Source organism: Lontra canadensis, unplaced genomic scaffold (genome assembly GCF_010015895.1).
Source record: "Lontra canadensis isolate GAN:19392208 unplaced genomic scaffold, GSC_riverotter_1.0 scaffold86, whole genome shotgun sequence".
Lineage (NCBI taxonomy): Eukaryota > Metazoa > Chordata > Mammalia > Carnivora > Mustelidae > Lontra > Lontra canadensis.
In genome coordinates, this window is record NW_022631080.1 from 7566079 (window position 1) to 7583330 (window position 17252).

At 40.0% G+C, this 17252-nt stretch overlaps 1 protein-coding gene across 1 annotated transcript; it reads right to left on the reverse strand.

Annotated features, from left to right (window-relative positions):
* Positions 1 to 745: 745 nt before the first annotated feature.
* On the reverse strand, positions 746 to 7576 carry LOC116882637 (60S ribosomal protein L23a-like). Its single transcript, XM_032883165.1, has 2 exons — positions 7573 to 7576; positions 746 to 1232 (listed from the first exon to the last, which is right to left on the reverse strand). The coding sequence occupies exon 2, from the start codon at positions 1214 to 1216 to the stop codon at positions 746 to 748; it is 471 nt and encodes a 156-aa protein (XP_032739056.1). The 5' UTR covers positions 1217 to 1232; positions 7573 to 7576.
* Between the last annotated feature and the right edge of the window lie 9676 nt (positions 7577 to 17252).

Genomic DNA, 17252 nt, shown 5'->3' on the forward strand with positions numbered 1-17252 from the left:
ACTGGTAGTGTGAGTACCTTATAATAACAAAATAATCCTAATTCCTTCCTCCCATATCTTGTAGTATTGCTATCATTAATTTCACTTACATTTAAACATATATATATATATTTCACTTACATTTAAGCATATATATATATATAAGCATATATATAGCAAGAAAGAGTTGTATATATGCATACACGTACTTAAACATATACAGTTGAATACACTGAATTCGTTATATTGAACAAACTGTTATGTTAGATGAACTAAGAATAAGAAAAATTAAAAACAAATTATTTTACCTTCACTTATTCCTTCTTCGACGCTCTTCCTATCTTTACATAGATCTGAGTTTCTGACCCATGCTATTTTCCTTATTTCAAAGAACTTCTTTAACATTTCTTGCAAGGCAGGTCTACTGGCAACAAATTCCTTCAATTTTTGTTTGTCTGAGAAAGGCTTTCTTTCTCCTTCACTTTTGAAAGATAAATTTACATGGTATAAAACCCTGGATCAGTGTTTTTCTCTTCTCTCAACACTTGAAATATTTTATTGCACTCTCTTCTTGCTTGCACAGCTTCTGAGAAGTTGTATGTAATTCTTAACTTTGTTCCTCTTTAGGTAAGGTGTTTTATACCTCTGGCTTCTCCAGGACTTTATCTTTTATATTTTTTGCAATTTGAAAATGATATGCCAAGTTGTAGGGTTTTTTTTTTTATCATGAAAAAATTGTATTTAGATTTAGCCAGCTGGACTCAGTTTAGATGATCCCAATTTTGTTGGCAACATCCAAAGCATCATAGTCAGGGGCCAGCCGAACGTATGCCTTCTTCTCTCCATCAGGCCGGATTAAGGTGTTGACCTTGGCTACATCAATGTCATAGAGCTTCTTCACAGCCTGTTTGATCTGGTGCTTGTTGGCCTTGACATCCACAATGAACACAAGTGTGTTGTTGTCTTCTATTTTCTTCATGGCTGACTCAGTAGTCAGGGGGAACTTGATGATGGCATAGTGATCAAGCTTGTTTCTCCTGGGGGCGCTCTTTCGAGGGTATTTGGGCTGCCTTCGGAGACGCAGAGTCTTGGGTCGTCGGAATGTAGGTGATGTGCGGATCTCCTTTTTTTTGTGACTGTGGACGCCTTTCAGCACCGCTTTCTTGGCCTTCAAAGCCTTTGCTTTGGCTTCGGCTTTGGGAGGGGCAGGGGCTTCCTTCTTAGCTTTCGGCGCCATCTTCGTAAAAGGGATTCTGTAGGGTATTTTTTTTTATCCCGCTTGATGTTCTCTCAGCTTCCCAGATCTATGGTTTGATGTCTGACATTAATTTGGAAAAATTCTAGATCAAATTGTTTCAAATATTTTTTTCTGTTCTTTTTTCTTCTTTTTCTGGCATTACCATTACTGGTATGTTACTTTTTTTTTGTAGTTGTCCCACATTCTCTGGATATTCTGTTCTGTTTTTAGTCTTTTTCTCTTTGATTTTTAGTCTTCAAGCATTCTATTGATCTATCACCTGGCTCACAGATTTTTTTCCTCAGTTGGGTCCAGTCTACTAATAGGCCCATCAAAGGCATTCTTCGTTTCTGTTACAGTATCTTTTATCTCTTGCATTTCTTCTTGGTTCTTTTTTAGGATTTTCATTTCTCTGCTTATAATGCTCATCTGTTCTTACATGCCATCTACCTTATCCACTAGGGCCCTTAGCATATTAATCAGAGTTGTTTTAAATTCTCAGTCTGATAATTCCAAAATCTCTGTTATGTCTGGTTCTGATTCTTGCTATGTCTCTTTGAATTTCTTGTGTTGTCTTTTGGTGTGCCTTGTAAGGTGTGTGTGTGTGTGTGTGTGTGTGTGTGTGTGTGTGTGTTTGATAGCCAGATATGATATCCGGCTATCAAACACAGGCTGTAGGGAATGATACACTGGCACACATGTCATATAGTACACTTGTCATATAGGGGTGTGTGTGTGTGTGTGTGTGTTTGATAGCCGGATATCATATCTGGCTATTAAACACAGGCTGTAGGGAATGATACACTGGCACACCTGTTATATAGTACCGGGTAAAAGGAACTGCTGTAAATAGGCCTTTAGTAATGTAGTGGTGAGGTACAGGGAAAGGGAAGGCATTCTGTAATCCTATGATTGGGTCAGTCTTTTAGTGAACGTATGCCTCTGGACTATAAACTTCACAAGTGTTTCTCAGGGTTTTTTTCCTCTCCCCTCTCAGGTGGGACAGGATGGCTAGAGTGTGTTGGGATTCGGTATTCCACTTCTCTCAATCATTTAGGGTCTGGAAATACCCCTAGCATGTTAGACTAGGGTTAACTAGTTTCCTTTGAGAACAGGCCTTGTTAAGAACAGTGTTCTAGCATATTTCAAAATGGTTCCTTTTCTCCATCCCCTGCTGGAAGCCTGAGAGGATTTTTCTCTGGTATTTACTGTGGGAACTTGGCTGAGCTTCTGGAGGTAAATCTCACAATATTGTAGGGGTTCCCCTATGAGTGGATCCCCTAGGGTTTTTAACTCTCAGAGTTTTCAACACTCATCTTCTAGCAATTTGTCAATTATAACTCAGATTTCCTTACCCCAGCACTGGTTACCACAGTGGCTTCCTGCTAGTGAGTCTCTGCTCCAATAAGCTACAAATCCCTTTATTTGCCTTTCTGTCTCCAATCTTGGGGGCAGTGGCTTGCCCTATGCCCTTCCTTTTCTTATGGATCTAAGAAGAGCTGATTTTCAGTCTGTTCAGCTTTTCACTTGGTAAAATAGAGTAGTAACTTCTAAGCTCCTTACATGTGGAACTGGAAACTGGAAGTCCCTTGCCAGCAGAACTTTTCTGAAAGAATTGCTCAAAGAAGTTCTTCAGACAGAAACTTGGAACATTAGAAATGAAAGAAGAGCAACAAAATGGTAAATATCTGGGTAAACAGAATATCTTCTCCTGTTGAGTTCTTTAAAACATGTTCGATAACTGAATGCAAAATTTACCACATTTTCTGATGCGTTTTTGATGAAAGTTTTCTGATTTTTTTGGATGAAGTTTTTGATATATGTAGATACACTACAAAAAAGGCAACCACAATATAAATAGTAAAAGGACCTGTATGGTTCATGTAAGGACCTATTTAGCCAGAGGCTTCCATCCAGGTTAAACAATAACCTTGTTGTTTAACCCTTAAACTGTCCCTGTCCCCCTTCCCCCAAGGGACTTACTCAAAAACAAGTCCGGAAACCAGCCCCAGGTAACAAAGCCCAAATACAAGGGTGGGTCAGGCCAGGTGGAGACATCAGATCCGTGGGCGGATGCATACTGTCTCCCTCATTACCGAGGAGTATGGGCCCTGCCCTTTGGGCACCTTTTGGGCGCCAATTCTGACCAAGGTGATAGGCTGGTTCAAATATCTACTAGAGTAAATTGTAATTCAGTTGGTCACTGTCCAACTTTCTCTGTGTGTTACAATTTTATTGGCCACCTGTGCGTGGCCAGGCCCAACCGCATGGCCTTAGCCCTTAAAAGCTAGTCTGTGAAACAGAGAGAGGTCGCCCTCTCTTGTAAGAGGTGCGGCCCCGAACGTTCGGTTAGATTCTTGATGCTTGGCACGAAATAAATCTTTGCTTGACCTTTGCTTTGTATCAGTCTCACTCCTTTAATCACAGACCCATTATTGGGGGACCTAACAGTACTAATATTTTTCCACTTAAAATAGTAAAATATTGATTCTGAGCAGACTTGGAAAAGTTGAGTATGTATATTATAACCTATAGAACAAATATTAAAAATACTATATAGACAGTAAAAAACACAATAGAAAAAAATTAAATGGAATATTAAAACATGTTCAAATAATTGAAAAGGAAGCAGAAAAAGGGAAACAGAAATAAAAACACTGAGGGGACAACCACAAAATAATAAAATAGCCTAAATCCAAACATCAATAATTATATTAAATTTAAATGTAAAAGAGATTGTCAGAATGGATTAAAAAATAAGATCCAACTATATGTTATCAACAAGAGATTCACTTCAAATAGGATGATATAAGTATATTAAAAGTAAAATATATATACTTTTATGCAAATATGCAAATACTAATAAAAGGAAAGTTGGAGTGACTAGTGAAAAAATATAATAGACACTTTGGCAAAGTGGCACAATGCTGAACCAAAGCTACTTGGCACCAATAATTCCTTAATAAATTATTTCCATTCTTTTCTCAGGAAAATTTTACTTCATCTCACCCACAGACCTTCCAAGCCTCTAGATACTTAAAAAACTGTTGAGCTCTGGCTGGTCTGGAATTAGACTCTTGCAGATTCCCCTAATCTGATGGCTTCCTTTAAAAACACAAGACATAACATCTTTCTCCTTCACTTTCCCCATTAGGCAAAGGGCAATTTTCCAGACAGATCTCTGTTTCCTTTAAACTGAATATATCTTTTTGTTTTCCATTTTCCATTTTCATCTTACCTCCTCTATAGTACAAAGCCTTGTGCTTCAAGAAAACTAGGTGGCCAAATAACTAACATTATTTGCCTTGTGTCTCATTTGTCAGCTAAGAAAGCTATGCATGACCACAAGTAAGGAGATACCACTCTGAAAGCTTTCCTTATAAGAATAGTTCTTTAGAAGGATAATTTTCTACCATTTCTATATTATATCACACATCAAAAGTGATAATAATATTTGTGACATTCTGGGACAAGTTGGAGGAGAGTGCCATGGCCAGCAATCGGCTCGGGGCATTGAGTTCCTCTAAGCTGCACTGGCCTGTCCTGAAGGCTGTAGGGAATAATACACTGGCACACCTGTCATCCATTTGTGGGAGCTGCAATCGGAAGGATGGGCACTATTTTAGCATGAAATATAGGATCGTGCTATAGCAATCCCTGTGGATTTCCCGTTTGAGTTTCCATAATCCTCAGCTTAATTGTACTTAATCTCTTTCACTTTTTAAATACTTCAAAAATTTTTAAGTAAAAGAGAGCATTAAATCATGTTATATAGTGGTTTCCTCACACATTAAAAAAAAAATCAGTACAAAGCTATGTATGCTAACTTCCCACAGAAATGATAGGCAGAGAAATGATAGGGATTTGGGGCCTGGTTTCCTAAATTCTGGAATGTTACAGATCCTTTCTCATTTTTGTTTTCCGCTATATAATGGAGATAATCACACTTGTATGTTAGGATTGTTGTGAGTGTTAAGATGAGATGCCTTCTGAAATGTGCTTAGCATAGTGCCTGGCACATAGTGGGTACTCAATGAACACAGTTAGCATCCTCTTCATTTTCATTCCCTAGAGTAATTTTTGCTAAAGAAATTGAGAGTAAAGAGATATATTAGCTTTGAAGTCTCATGGAAGTCTTTATGGAGGGTATGTAATGATCTTGACCTTGAGGGGAAGCTGAGATTTGATGGACAGTGAAAAAGAAGAAAGGCCTCCTAGGTCCTGGTAATAAGATGGCATGAAGATAACCTTTGAAGTCTCAGGCAGCCAAAGGTAGGACTAATGAATAAAGAACACTTGCTAAGTAGAAGAGATATTGATTTTTAACCTAGCCTTAAGGAAACACAATGAAAAAGTCTTACTTGTATGGGTCTGAGAGTTGATTCAGATTAGCCCATGACCACATGGTGAAGTAGGGAAAATCTTCGTTCAGTGTTTTTCCAAAATGACTGTGCTGTCTTTTCTTCCCTTTCAGCATCACTTCTCCCAAGGACTCCATTATACTACTTGTGCTCAACTACCACCTACTTGGGAAGGAAATGAGCTAAAAATATCTAATTCATACTAAAGAGTTTTTGACCTAATGAGTTAACCCTTCTACTTCATCAGCATTTTAAAAGAGAATCTTGGAATGCCTTGTGATTAATCAAGAGAAAAGCTCTCCAGTGATTGAATTTCCAGCACTTCTCCTGAGTAGGGAAGGTATTTCTGATTATAGAGGATACCCACTCAAATCACACCACAAAGATAACTTCCCACTCCATCTATGGGTGCTAAGGACCCTAATTAGTAGACCTGGGTATGCACAGTCGAGACATAATCATGGCTTAATATCAACATTCTAAATGAGGCTCTAGAAGAATTAGTCTGAATCACCCCCATGTGAGTGTCAGTGTTGAATAGTCAGAAGAAACACCACAGGGATTCCTGGCTGAACCAGCCCACGGTACAAAGAAATGGAGGAGCAAGCAAGTGAGAAAAGCCTAGACCAGAGTGATAGTATTAAATCCAAAGGGACAGATGTCTGATTAACAAGCGTCCTCCATGCTTTTGGAGTTAGGGAAGGTGGGGTTCTAAAAAGAACTAGTCAGAAATAGCTGTTAAGTCCAAGGGGCTTACAGTGACCAGTCTATCCATAACATCCATGGCTCATGTTTCTTACTCAGCAACTGCCAGCTGTGACTGCCCACTGGATTAGTTTGAAAGGTTAAAGGCAGAGTGAGCATAAAGGATGCAGCAAAGGACTTGTGATGCTATGGGAAATTTTTAAATTAATATTAGAGAGTAATTGGTAGCTATTAAAATACAGAAGCTATGAAGCTATTAGAATACAGAGGTTACGCACATGCATCCAAAGGAGATAGTAAAATCACAATTTAAAGACTCATTAGACACCCATTCATTTTTAAGACAGGATTTAAGAAAAATAATGAGATCTATCTTGTGGTAGTGCTGAGATATGAGCTAAATGACCCACGAGAGGTCTCTTCAAACCCAAGAGATTCTGTTTAAACGTTAGAATCCATCTGCTGTAATGGAAATTAAATCCAATAAGCATTCTCCTCGGAAAAACATTGCTTCATATGTGCGATGCTCTATTTGCTCTTCTATTCCTTTCTTTTCATCCCTTCCAAATTAAAAACTGGCTCAAACCTATCTCCAAAGTAATTTTCTTGATATTAACCCCTAAGAACAGGATTCATAGCCTAAAATACCAAGAATGGAAAACAGGCTTCATCTTGATAGAGGTTTCCTGAACTTTGTGTTGAGAAGTATTTTGAAGCTGCCCTCAGAGGGCTGTGCCTGAGTAGCGATGCCGCCCTGCAGGAAGGAGGGATTACAGTGTGCTTAGCAGGTGTTTGCTACTCCTGCGATATAACAACGTGAGGAGTATTTATAACTAAAAGCAATAAAAAGATAATCTAATATTTTAATGTTCTGAAGCATATATGATCTCACAGGTATCAACGAGATTTGATGCAACGTATAATGGAGTCTTTCCAAATATATGGAAATAAGGGGCTAATTATTGTTCAAAAGAAAAAGATCCAGTAAAGGAGGAAAAGGCATAATACTGGCACACTACGAATAGATAAACTTTTTTACAAATCCACTAGCCTAAGGTTGGAACCCTAAGAAAAACATTTAGGTATGATTTAAAGAAGAGAGGAAGCAGAAACTGGTATTTTTATGGCCATATATCACACAGTTTGGCCTAACGGAGGACACAGATAATATTCTCCCAATATTGATCACAAAGCTGATTTTATAGGCATAGAGCTGAACTGCAACTGTCATCCATTTCCAAAGCCATCTTGTTAACCAGAAAACTATACTGCCTAAATCTCAGCTGAAACTCCAACCCTCTGAAATGCTTAATAATTTTTATTTCTTTAGACAACCAGCCCTACTCAGCTGCCTACTGGCCTTCAGGGTCCAGAAGGTAAGTCCTGTTGGTAAAATCACTTTGGTTTCCTGAAGAGCTCTTCCAGGGGATTCAACCCTGAATTTCTCAATCCTGGAGTTAAGCCCCAGATTCCCTCTGTACCACCTAACGTTGTGGAGATTGCATGTGGTTCTGGTGGCTGTGGTCACATGGACCATTCCAGCCCAGCACAGGGCTTACATTCCTCCATCCTCCTACCTGCTTTACCTGAGATGAATCAAAGGAGTGTCTGTGGGAGTTGAGGGTGAGGTGGAAGGAGGAAATGAGGGGATATTGCTTGACATATTGTTGGAACTCAAAGATTTATCAAATGAATAGTTGAATGAATGAATGAATGAATGAATAAATGAATAGAATCTGAGGAACCACCTTAAATAATGGGAGGAAAAGTGTCTTCTAGCCTCGGAAAAATATATATATATAGCAATCCAGAAAAATAAAGCCAGGCCACTTTAGATAAGATCAGTACTTTCCTATCTTACTATCACCAACCATCTTCCACCTAAGACAGGAAAACTGAGATAGCTTTGCACAGGAGACTTGTCTGTCAATGGGAGAATCCCAAGACAGGCAGGTTAACCCTCAAGTTAGCAGGGGGAAGTGTTTGTTTTGTTGTTGTTGTTGTTTATTTATTTATTTATTTGAGATAGAGACAGTGAGAGAGAGCATGAGAGAGGAGAAGGTGAGAGGGAGAAGCAGGCTCTCCGTGCAGCTGGGAGCCTGATGTGGGACTCGATTCCAGGTCTCTGGGATCATGACCTGAACCCAAGGCAAAGGCTTAACCCACTGAGCCAGCCAGGCACCTAGCAGGGGGAAGTTTATACAGACATGAAATTTGGCAACACTTAATCTGGGAGTTTTCTAGCATGTACAGTATGAAATAAGAAGGTAATGTACAGGATCACTGACGTATACACTGTGTTCTACCTTTGAACCCGGGCTTTGACAAATAGACTTTTTTCTCTTTAACAATATACTGGTATGTTAGGAGATAACAATATAAAAAATCCAGAGATTTTAACAACTTTATTTGAGGACACAACTGTGTTTAGTTTTAGTGACTAGAGATGAACCTAAAATCATTTCTGAATAAGAAGCTGATTTTGTTTTCAGTTTAATCTTTTCTGAATTGTTCATTTTGGATTCTAAGCTGTGTTGCTATTGTCACTTTTAAAGAAATAGAGAGTTTGGTGGTATTTGGCCATCTAAGTAAATTAGTGCCTAAGGCTGTATGAAATTGGCTATGTACTGGCTTCATTTAAAACCACCTATGCAGAGGATATACAGTTTTGAGAAAAAGGGGTATTTATAACCTGGTACCAGAACAAGATTTGCCTCAGCAAAAGCCAATTTTGTATTAGAATTACTTGGTCAATGTTTCTGTCTTTTGTTTCAATTTCAGCTATTTACAGGCAAAATATTGCTATTTATGAAATTAAATATGTAACTTAACCTCCATTTAGGTTTTCATACTATGCTAAGCGGCTACTTGGTGAAGTTATATGGAAGAGGACATGCTCAGCCTCGACTTACTCATTATCATGGACTGCTGTCAGTGGAAAAAACATACTTCACACCACCAGCCCTGCTCCTCAGAGTTAGCATGTTTTGAATCTAATGCCCTTCTGTGTAACTTGTTAGACTGCTTAATTCAATCCATGACTGGAACACAGGAAAGAACATTTAATTCATTCTGTGCTGTTGGGATCAGAATAGGACTGAGTTTTCTTGGAGATTGAGAAGACCAAGAATTTACAAAATATCTATTTTCATGTTTAATTAGGGAAAATATGAAATTATGCCATCTGGAGTTGAGAATTCAGAATTCCTGGATATTCTGTAGGGCAGGCTATATGAGCACTAGGAAATGAAAGCCCTCCCAGGAGCTCTCAGTGTGCTGATGGATGGGAGCCGGATGAGGACACCAGCTCTCAAACCTCCCTGGTGGGATAACCCTGAAGTGTGTGTCTACATCACAGGTAGCACACTACTTCTGCAGAGGGCAGGAGAGTAAATATTCTAGACTCTGCAGCCATGGAGTCTGTGTCGCAGCTCTTCAATTGTGCTGTTGTGGAGTGAAAGCACCCATAAACAATTCACAAATGAGTGCGTGTGGTGATGTTCCGATACAATTTTATTTATGGACACTGAAATTTGAATTTCGCATAATTTTTACACGGCATGAAATATTAGTCTTCTGATTTTTGTGACTATTAATAAACATACAACGGGGCGCCTGGGTGGCTCAGTGGGTTAGAGCCTCTGCCTTCGGCTCGGGTCATGGTCCCAGGGTCCTGGGATCGAGCCCCGCATGGGGCTCTCTGTTCAGCTGGGAGCCTGCTTCCCCTTCTCTCTCTGCCTGCCTCTCTGCCTACTTGTGATCTCTGTCTGTCAAATAAATAAATTTAAAAAAATCTTTAAAAAAAAAAAATAAAAAAAAATAAACATACAAGCCATCTCAGCTTGTGGGCTGTATAAAACCCGGCTGGATTTTGCCCACAGGCTGTAGTGTGTGAATTCCTGTTCTACATTATCTTTCGAAGTTTCCCGTGGGATTCCACAGTGGTATCTTGCTGGAAAATTCACCCTTTATTGCTTTCCTTATTTTCCCCGTCTTGGTCCCTGAATCACCTAACGGTATTCTCAGGAATCACCTCTCAAACAAGCTGCTCGCACTTGGATACTTGTCTCTGGGTCTGCTTCTGGGGGAGACACAACTAAGACAACCAGCTTGGCTGATTAATCACTGAATTCAGCCTTCATTGCTTTGGCACCATGAAGACCCCCAGAAAGACTCCTGCCCATGAGTAGATTTCATAAAAGCCTCCTTTCGTTTCATTTTCAGACTGACAGCTTTAAAAAGGCATAGCCTTTACCATTCCAGTCTTCTGACTTGTCCCTGAGATAAAACTGAGAGTGTGAACACCTGGAATGAGCCCAAGATAGCATTTCATCTTGCGTCCATGGCTCTCAAACCCTCGTGCTGGGCTTCTCAGCAGTGAAGACATCAAGGTGCTTCTCAGCAGCATGTGTCTGTGAGTCAGAGGTAGCTGAGCCACGAAACAGCCCCTAGGAATCCAGGGGCCTTAGGAGGTATGATAATCACTACAGCAATCTCTGTAGCCATGGGGGCTTAGGAAATGGGTCTCCTTCCCAAAACTCCTTGAAAATAACCAAAGGACTGAATTATTTTCAGATTAAGGATAGCGGGGGGATAGATGGGGCATTCATTTTTTTGGTCCCATATTGCTCCTTTTATGTAGTAATTTCTTTCTTTGCAAATTGAAAAAGCTTTCCTCACCCTGTTCTATGCTGTTCCAGATGGCTATACCCTCTCAACCTGGCAGGTGCCTGCCTGTTGGCAATGAGGCTGTGAACTTACTAAGTACAGAATTTTCAGATCTGCAGACACAAATGAAGCAATGTAGATTCTTTTATTAATGACAGGCTTCTCTGATGAAAGGATGGGCCATGACATATGACATATGAACTATAAGCAGATTATGAAACCATATCTGGCTCTGACGTGCTAGGGACCTGTGCATTGCCTAAAAACTGATTAACAGACACTGGTTTCCTCTACTCCTAATTGGAATGCAACATACAACACAAATATAATTGTAAACGTAAAAGAAAAAAAAAAAGCGGACATTCTAGAACTAGCTCTGGGGTGTTTACCAGTTCTAACAAAACCCTTCAAAAATGTGTTTTAATTGGGTTTCCATTAGTAAGTCTAATCCACTGGGACTCCCTAATTACTGAGGTAGGTCTTAATTCCCCTTCATCATTATGTTCTCTCTTTTAGTCCAAAATAGAAAGAAAGAAGTTCTCTTTATTAAGATGTGAATTTTAAATTGAGCTTCAGCCCAGTAAAGTAAGCTACTACTGGTCCTTTCTGAGTCTAACCCTCTGGAGGGCTTCATTTTAAAATTCAAATACAGGGAGATTATTTATCAGTGTGGTTTTGGCAGTGACATAATTGCCCCTTGAAGAAAACAAATTGGCAGCCTTGCAAAAGAGGAAGTGATTTTTATTTATTTATTTATTTTGTATGGGAATTAGGTTCTGCAAACAAATGCCTCTGATTACTGGGGCTTAAAAAATGGTGTTCAAATGAGAAAGCAACATGAAGCCAGTGAATGCCCAGGGTCACAGAGTGCGGGAAGCGTGGCCATGGTAATAAGAGCCAAAGTGCCAGGGAGCAGGACACCAATGCCCAGAGCCATAAGCTAGCTGAAATTTCTACCCTAGACCCCGCATTCCTGCTGGAAAAACACCTCCTTCTTGATCAGATGCAGAAAGACCTATGTTTCTGTGGTGTAGGAGGATGCAGCTAGGGTAGAGTAGGGAGGGAACTGGCTCAGGTATGCAGCTTCCAGGTTATCTCCCTGCTTGTAAAGGTCTCTGGGTCTGTAGGCTGCAGGCTGAGGAGGAGCTATTTCTTACCATCAGCCAGCATCAGAGCTCTGGCATGTTTTCATCAATTTGCATACCCAGGAGCAGCAGGTGTCTTTCGGAAGCATATGGATCACTACCCCACCTCCCCAACGCACACATACCTTCACCTACGTCTCCCTCCAGGGCCACTCTATCATATACACTCCCATCTGCTTTTGAATGCTGAAAGATTCACAACTAGGGATTTATTCCTTGGATATAAGGCCTTGTTTCTTAGTAATGTGCACATAATTCTGGCATATATAACACCCTAACCCCTTAGTTTCTGAATTTAAACAAACCCATCACATTCGTTGAAATTAACTCCCTGAAAACAGAAAGTTGAAATGAATAAGCTCTATTAATCACTTCTAATTCACTGAATACAGGTAGGGAAAGGATTAGGCAAAGAAGGATTAAATAAAGGGGGAGACTGTGTGATCTCTATGATGATGAGGTCAATGGAAATGAAAGCTGCCATTATTCTGTTCAATCCAACCTCTCATTGTCACAAAGAAAGAAGATTCTACACAGGTGTTTACTCTTTATACTTGCTAAGGTATAATTTTCTGTGAATGAAATACATAATAAAGTACTTTTTAAAATAAGATTCATATTAAATACCCTGTTTGGGAATGTGAAAATGAAATTCATCAGAAAATTCTTCATAATTTAATCTATTTGGCCGGTAGAGATATCGTTACATGGCATTTCTCCAAGTCCCCAAGCTTATTTATATCACTTTGCTATCCTCATAACATCTGTGCTCTTAGGAGAGTAGGAATATATTTCACTGAATACTATTCTATTTAGCTGGGAAAAGATGCATAAAAGCATGGAATTGTAAGAACTGTCGTACTGTGATAGTGTAGGGGATGTAAAACATTCATAAACAATTGGTTAGAGTAGAATTTGGAGGACAAATTAGGTCACTTTATCAAAATGTATCATGTGACATAATTTAATATATCAGTACTTTTTGCAGAAAGTTCTGGCATAGGAGCAGCCCAACAAACAAGTGAACCAAGGTGTAAGATATATGGGAGATACCAAGATACTCGTTGTAACATTGCAAATGTGGCAAATGATGGAAAAACGTAAATATTTGTCAGTAGGTTAAATGAATTATGGCTTATTCACACAATGGAATGATAACACAACCACTAAAAAGAATTAAGTAAATTTAAATGTACTGATACAGAAAATTGCCCAAGATACTCCATGAAGTAAACTGTAATGCATACAATGGTCCGTATTTTTTTCACAAGGAGAAATAGACAGGCACCTATTCGTGTGGTTACCTCTGAGGAGAAGTGTGTTGTCAGGGAAAGTTTAACTTTTCATTTCATAGTCTTCTGAACTGTCTGAATTTTCTTTTTGGAAGTGTCCATTCATGACATTTATAAAATATTAATAACAAGGAAAAATAAAAAGGGCAAAATGATAAAAGCGAATTGTCCTTTTGGAAGCATACCTAGGTATCATTTGGGTCTACATTCTTTCTTTGATAGCGGCCATACTAGACTAGAGAAAGGTCAGAAATCGCCTTCCCTGATGTGCCCTGAGCATCGGTGTTCCTGCATAGGTTATAGATTTGCCAGCATGAAATAACACCTATCCTATTAGAATCAGTGTACAGTGATCATAGTACTTCTTGGGGATAACGAGATTCATAAACTTATCAGCCCTACTTCATACCCTGATCAGGGGTACAGAGGGGAGAGGCCTCTAAATTTAGTCCTTTCAATCTTCAAGAGCTGTTTATAAGGTTTGATGAATAAGTTGATGTTTGTCCCTCCATGTCTTTCACAAATGTATAGTCTTTGACTCTACCTCTTATGCAACCTTGCCTTTCTGGCGGAAGAATAAGAAATCTTTTAATCTGCCTTCAGTAGAGGGACCCCCTGCTTTCCCAGTCATTTTAGCTCCCCTTCTCCGGGCACTGTTCAGCTCTGATATGAATTTTTTGGAGAAGTTTCAGAATCAGAATTGCAAATGGTTTTCTCAGCATGGTTGTGCAGGGAGTTCGTGCAATGTTCCCTGTTTTGTTTCCATTGCCTTCTTTCCTGGCAGCTGCACTGTGTAGCCAGCCTTTTGGAACAAGCTCTCCCAACTCCTTTTAGCCATTCTTTTCCCTCTACAAGAAATCAAACCTCCAAGGTGAAAATGGAAAAAGTTCAGATGTTTCTAAATCATGAAATCCCAGAATAGAACTCAAAAGGTCATTAGATTTAATCTTGTCCAAACCTCCCATTTTATAAGTGGGGGAAACTGAGGCCCAGGGAAGTTAAGCAAGGACTCCAACTTAAATTTCCCAACTTACCATGCCAGCCCTCTCTCTGTATCATCTGTGTACAGAAGAGATATTAGAAATATTTAATAGCTGTATACACCTAAGGCACCAGACCACGGACCCTCCTGAGTGCCTGGGTTAGGGTCCTGAAGACACCCTGCTGTGGAGGACAATAGTTTTCATTTGCTGGATCAAGGAATGGGGTGTCCATTCTGAGAGGATGGACAGAGATTACTGAGGGGGGGAGGGATCGTGGAGCTCACAGCAACACTTCTTCACCCACCTATAAAGAAGTATTTCAATATATTAACTGAGACAGTCATTTGTGTAGCATTTGTGTCTATATAGTTCGTTGGTCTAATTTAGATAAAACTTAGGTATATGTTTCTCTTAATTGCAATGCTTTGATGTGTAAAAACTCAGAAAGAGTCTCTGCAAAGTGATATGCTGTAAATCTTTCAAAACATAGGCATCATGAAAGCAACTTCTAGGCACTCTGAACATTACACGTAATTAACCAAAACCTAGGGGTCTCACACATCCAGTGGCATCAGAATCCTGCAGCCTTTCAGTGTCACTCAAAGATGAGATATTTAAATTGCAAAACAGACACATCTACACAGATATGCGAGCTCTCTAAAAATGTATGAGCTGATGCTTATCCGTCTTCAAGGAAAAATGAGTCACAGTAATGTTTCCCTCTGTGCAACAGATTTTGAACTGTGATTTATGCAGTTTAAAGGCAGCTGAGTAGCCCTTGTCAGTAAGACTATCGCAAGATTGTTTGATGGTGACCACTTTGTACAAATTACCTAATCAATTCAATTCCCCGTCCTCTGAGCAGAAGAACACCGAATACCAGCCCCAGGAATGGGTGGGGGTATGTGCATGAAGAGGCTCTTTGTTCTCTTGTTCTCTTTTCCACTCTCCAGCTCCTTAGGAGCTATGACATAAGACAGCATCCATGAAAGCTAAACAATAGGACATACCGAAATATTCATGCTAAGGAACCTGCCTAAGTCCCACACCCCTAACATCTCTTCCATAGCTTGAAATCCCAACATATTTCTTGAAGAGTGGCCAAATAAACAAACTTATTCCTGATAAGCCATAGATGCTTATATCTCTGGTAACATTTTCCCCCATGGAAAAATGGGGTCTAGGTTTTCCTCCAAATGTATTTTCTCATCTATGTACTTAACAGGTTTCAAAAATATCAAAAGTTAATCATACTTAGTCATCCTTTTAAAGAAATAGTCTGTATTGAAAATAAAAGATGAGATGAATAGAGGTATGGAAGAGACTCAACGTAAATGTGATGGATGTTGAATGAAAAATTAATCAATATGGATGTCAATTATACCTCAATACATGATTTACAGGTTAACTCACAGGAACTTGCATATTGGAACTGAGGACTTCTGATGCCAAATTTTGTATCTTATAGAGCTCAGTCAGAGAAACAAAACCACTACATGCTACACACATGCACACACACACACACACACGCATGTGTGAGTGCATGCACAAAAGAGATTTGTTACAGGGATTTGACCTTACACAATTGTGGAAGCTAGTTAAGCAGTCTCTGTAAGATTGTTGTCTTTGCTTCTGATGCTGGAGCTTAAAGTCCACAGAGCAGGCAGTGGGGGGAGGGAAGATGGATATACAGTGAGGGAAAGCTAGAAGGAGCTGAAACCCACAAACGCAAGCTAAAGACCACAAGGAGGGGCTGAAAAACTGTCAGTTCGTGTGTCTAATCTTTATGGAATGGTTGTTCTGTAGAAGCTGGGGATCCTTCATCCCAGAACTCAGCCCACACAGCTAGCCCAGGAATAGAAGCAGCTGAAGGAAGCATTAGGGGAGGGGGGAGCTGCTGAGAGCCCAGCCGCTGTCTCACGCCAGCAAGGGAAATTAGCAGATCCGTGACAATACGCGTGGGCTCGAGGGTGGCCGCTGTTCCCTTCTTCCCTCCACATCTCATAGAAGAATCTCTCTTTTGGCCCACCATAACCAGGAACATATAGGAAAGGGATTTCTGAAATGCGTAGTGCAGCCTGGCAAAGTCGACAGTGCGAAGCCATCCTACTAGAGGCTATACTCGGGGAGAAGGCATAAGGGTTAATAGATTTCTGAGTCTCTACCAAATAGAAATGAAGGTCTCTGGCAGAGAAGAGGGCAAAGGTACTGCAGGGACAGAAAAGACAGTGCACGTTTCTCCTCTCATTCATTAAAAATGTATACTGAGCATTTACTCTGTGTCAGGCCCCATATTAAATTGCATTTTTCAAAGATGGCCACACCAATACACCCCTTCCATCATGTTCATCTTATACTGTGATACTGAAGCTCCTCTATCATGAGGTGTGATTTACATTCACTCCCCACAGTCCCCTGGACAGGACTGTGACATGGCAGAAGTAATACTGCATAGCTTCTGAAGCTAGATCGTAAAGGGTTTTGAATTTCCACCAAGCTCTCCATCTCTCTAGAGATTCTCTCTCTCTCTCTCTCTTTTTTTGAAAGATTTATTTATCTATTTTAGAGGAAAAAGAGCATGAGCAGGGGGAGGGGCAGAGGGAGAGAGAGAGAATCCTCAAGCAGACTCCCCACTGAGCAGGGCTTGATCCCAGGACCCTGAGATCAGGACCTGAGCCAAAATGAAGAGTCAGATGCTTAACCAACTGAACCACCCAGGTGCCCCTCTCCGGAGATTCTTATCATCAACTCAGTCTCCATGACGAGGAAGCCCAACTGACATGGCCAGGTCACATGTAGATGTTCTAGTTGATACTTCCAGCTATGATCTCAACACCAACCAACGAGCATCAATCACTAAAAATATGAGTGAGTTTTCAAAT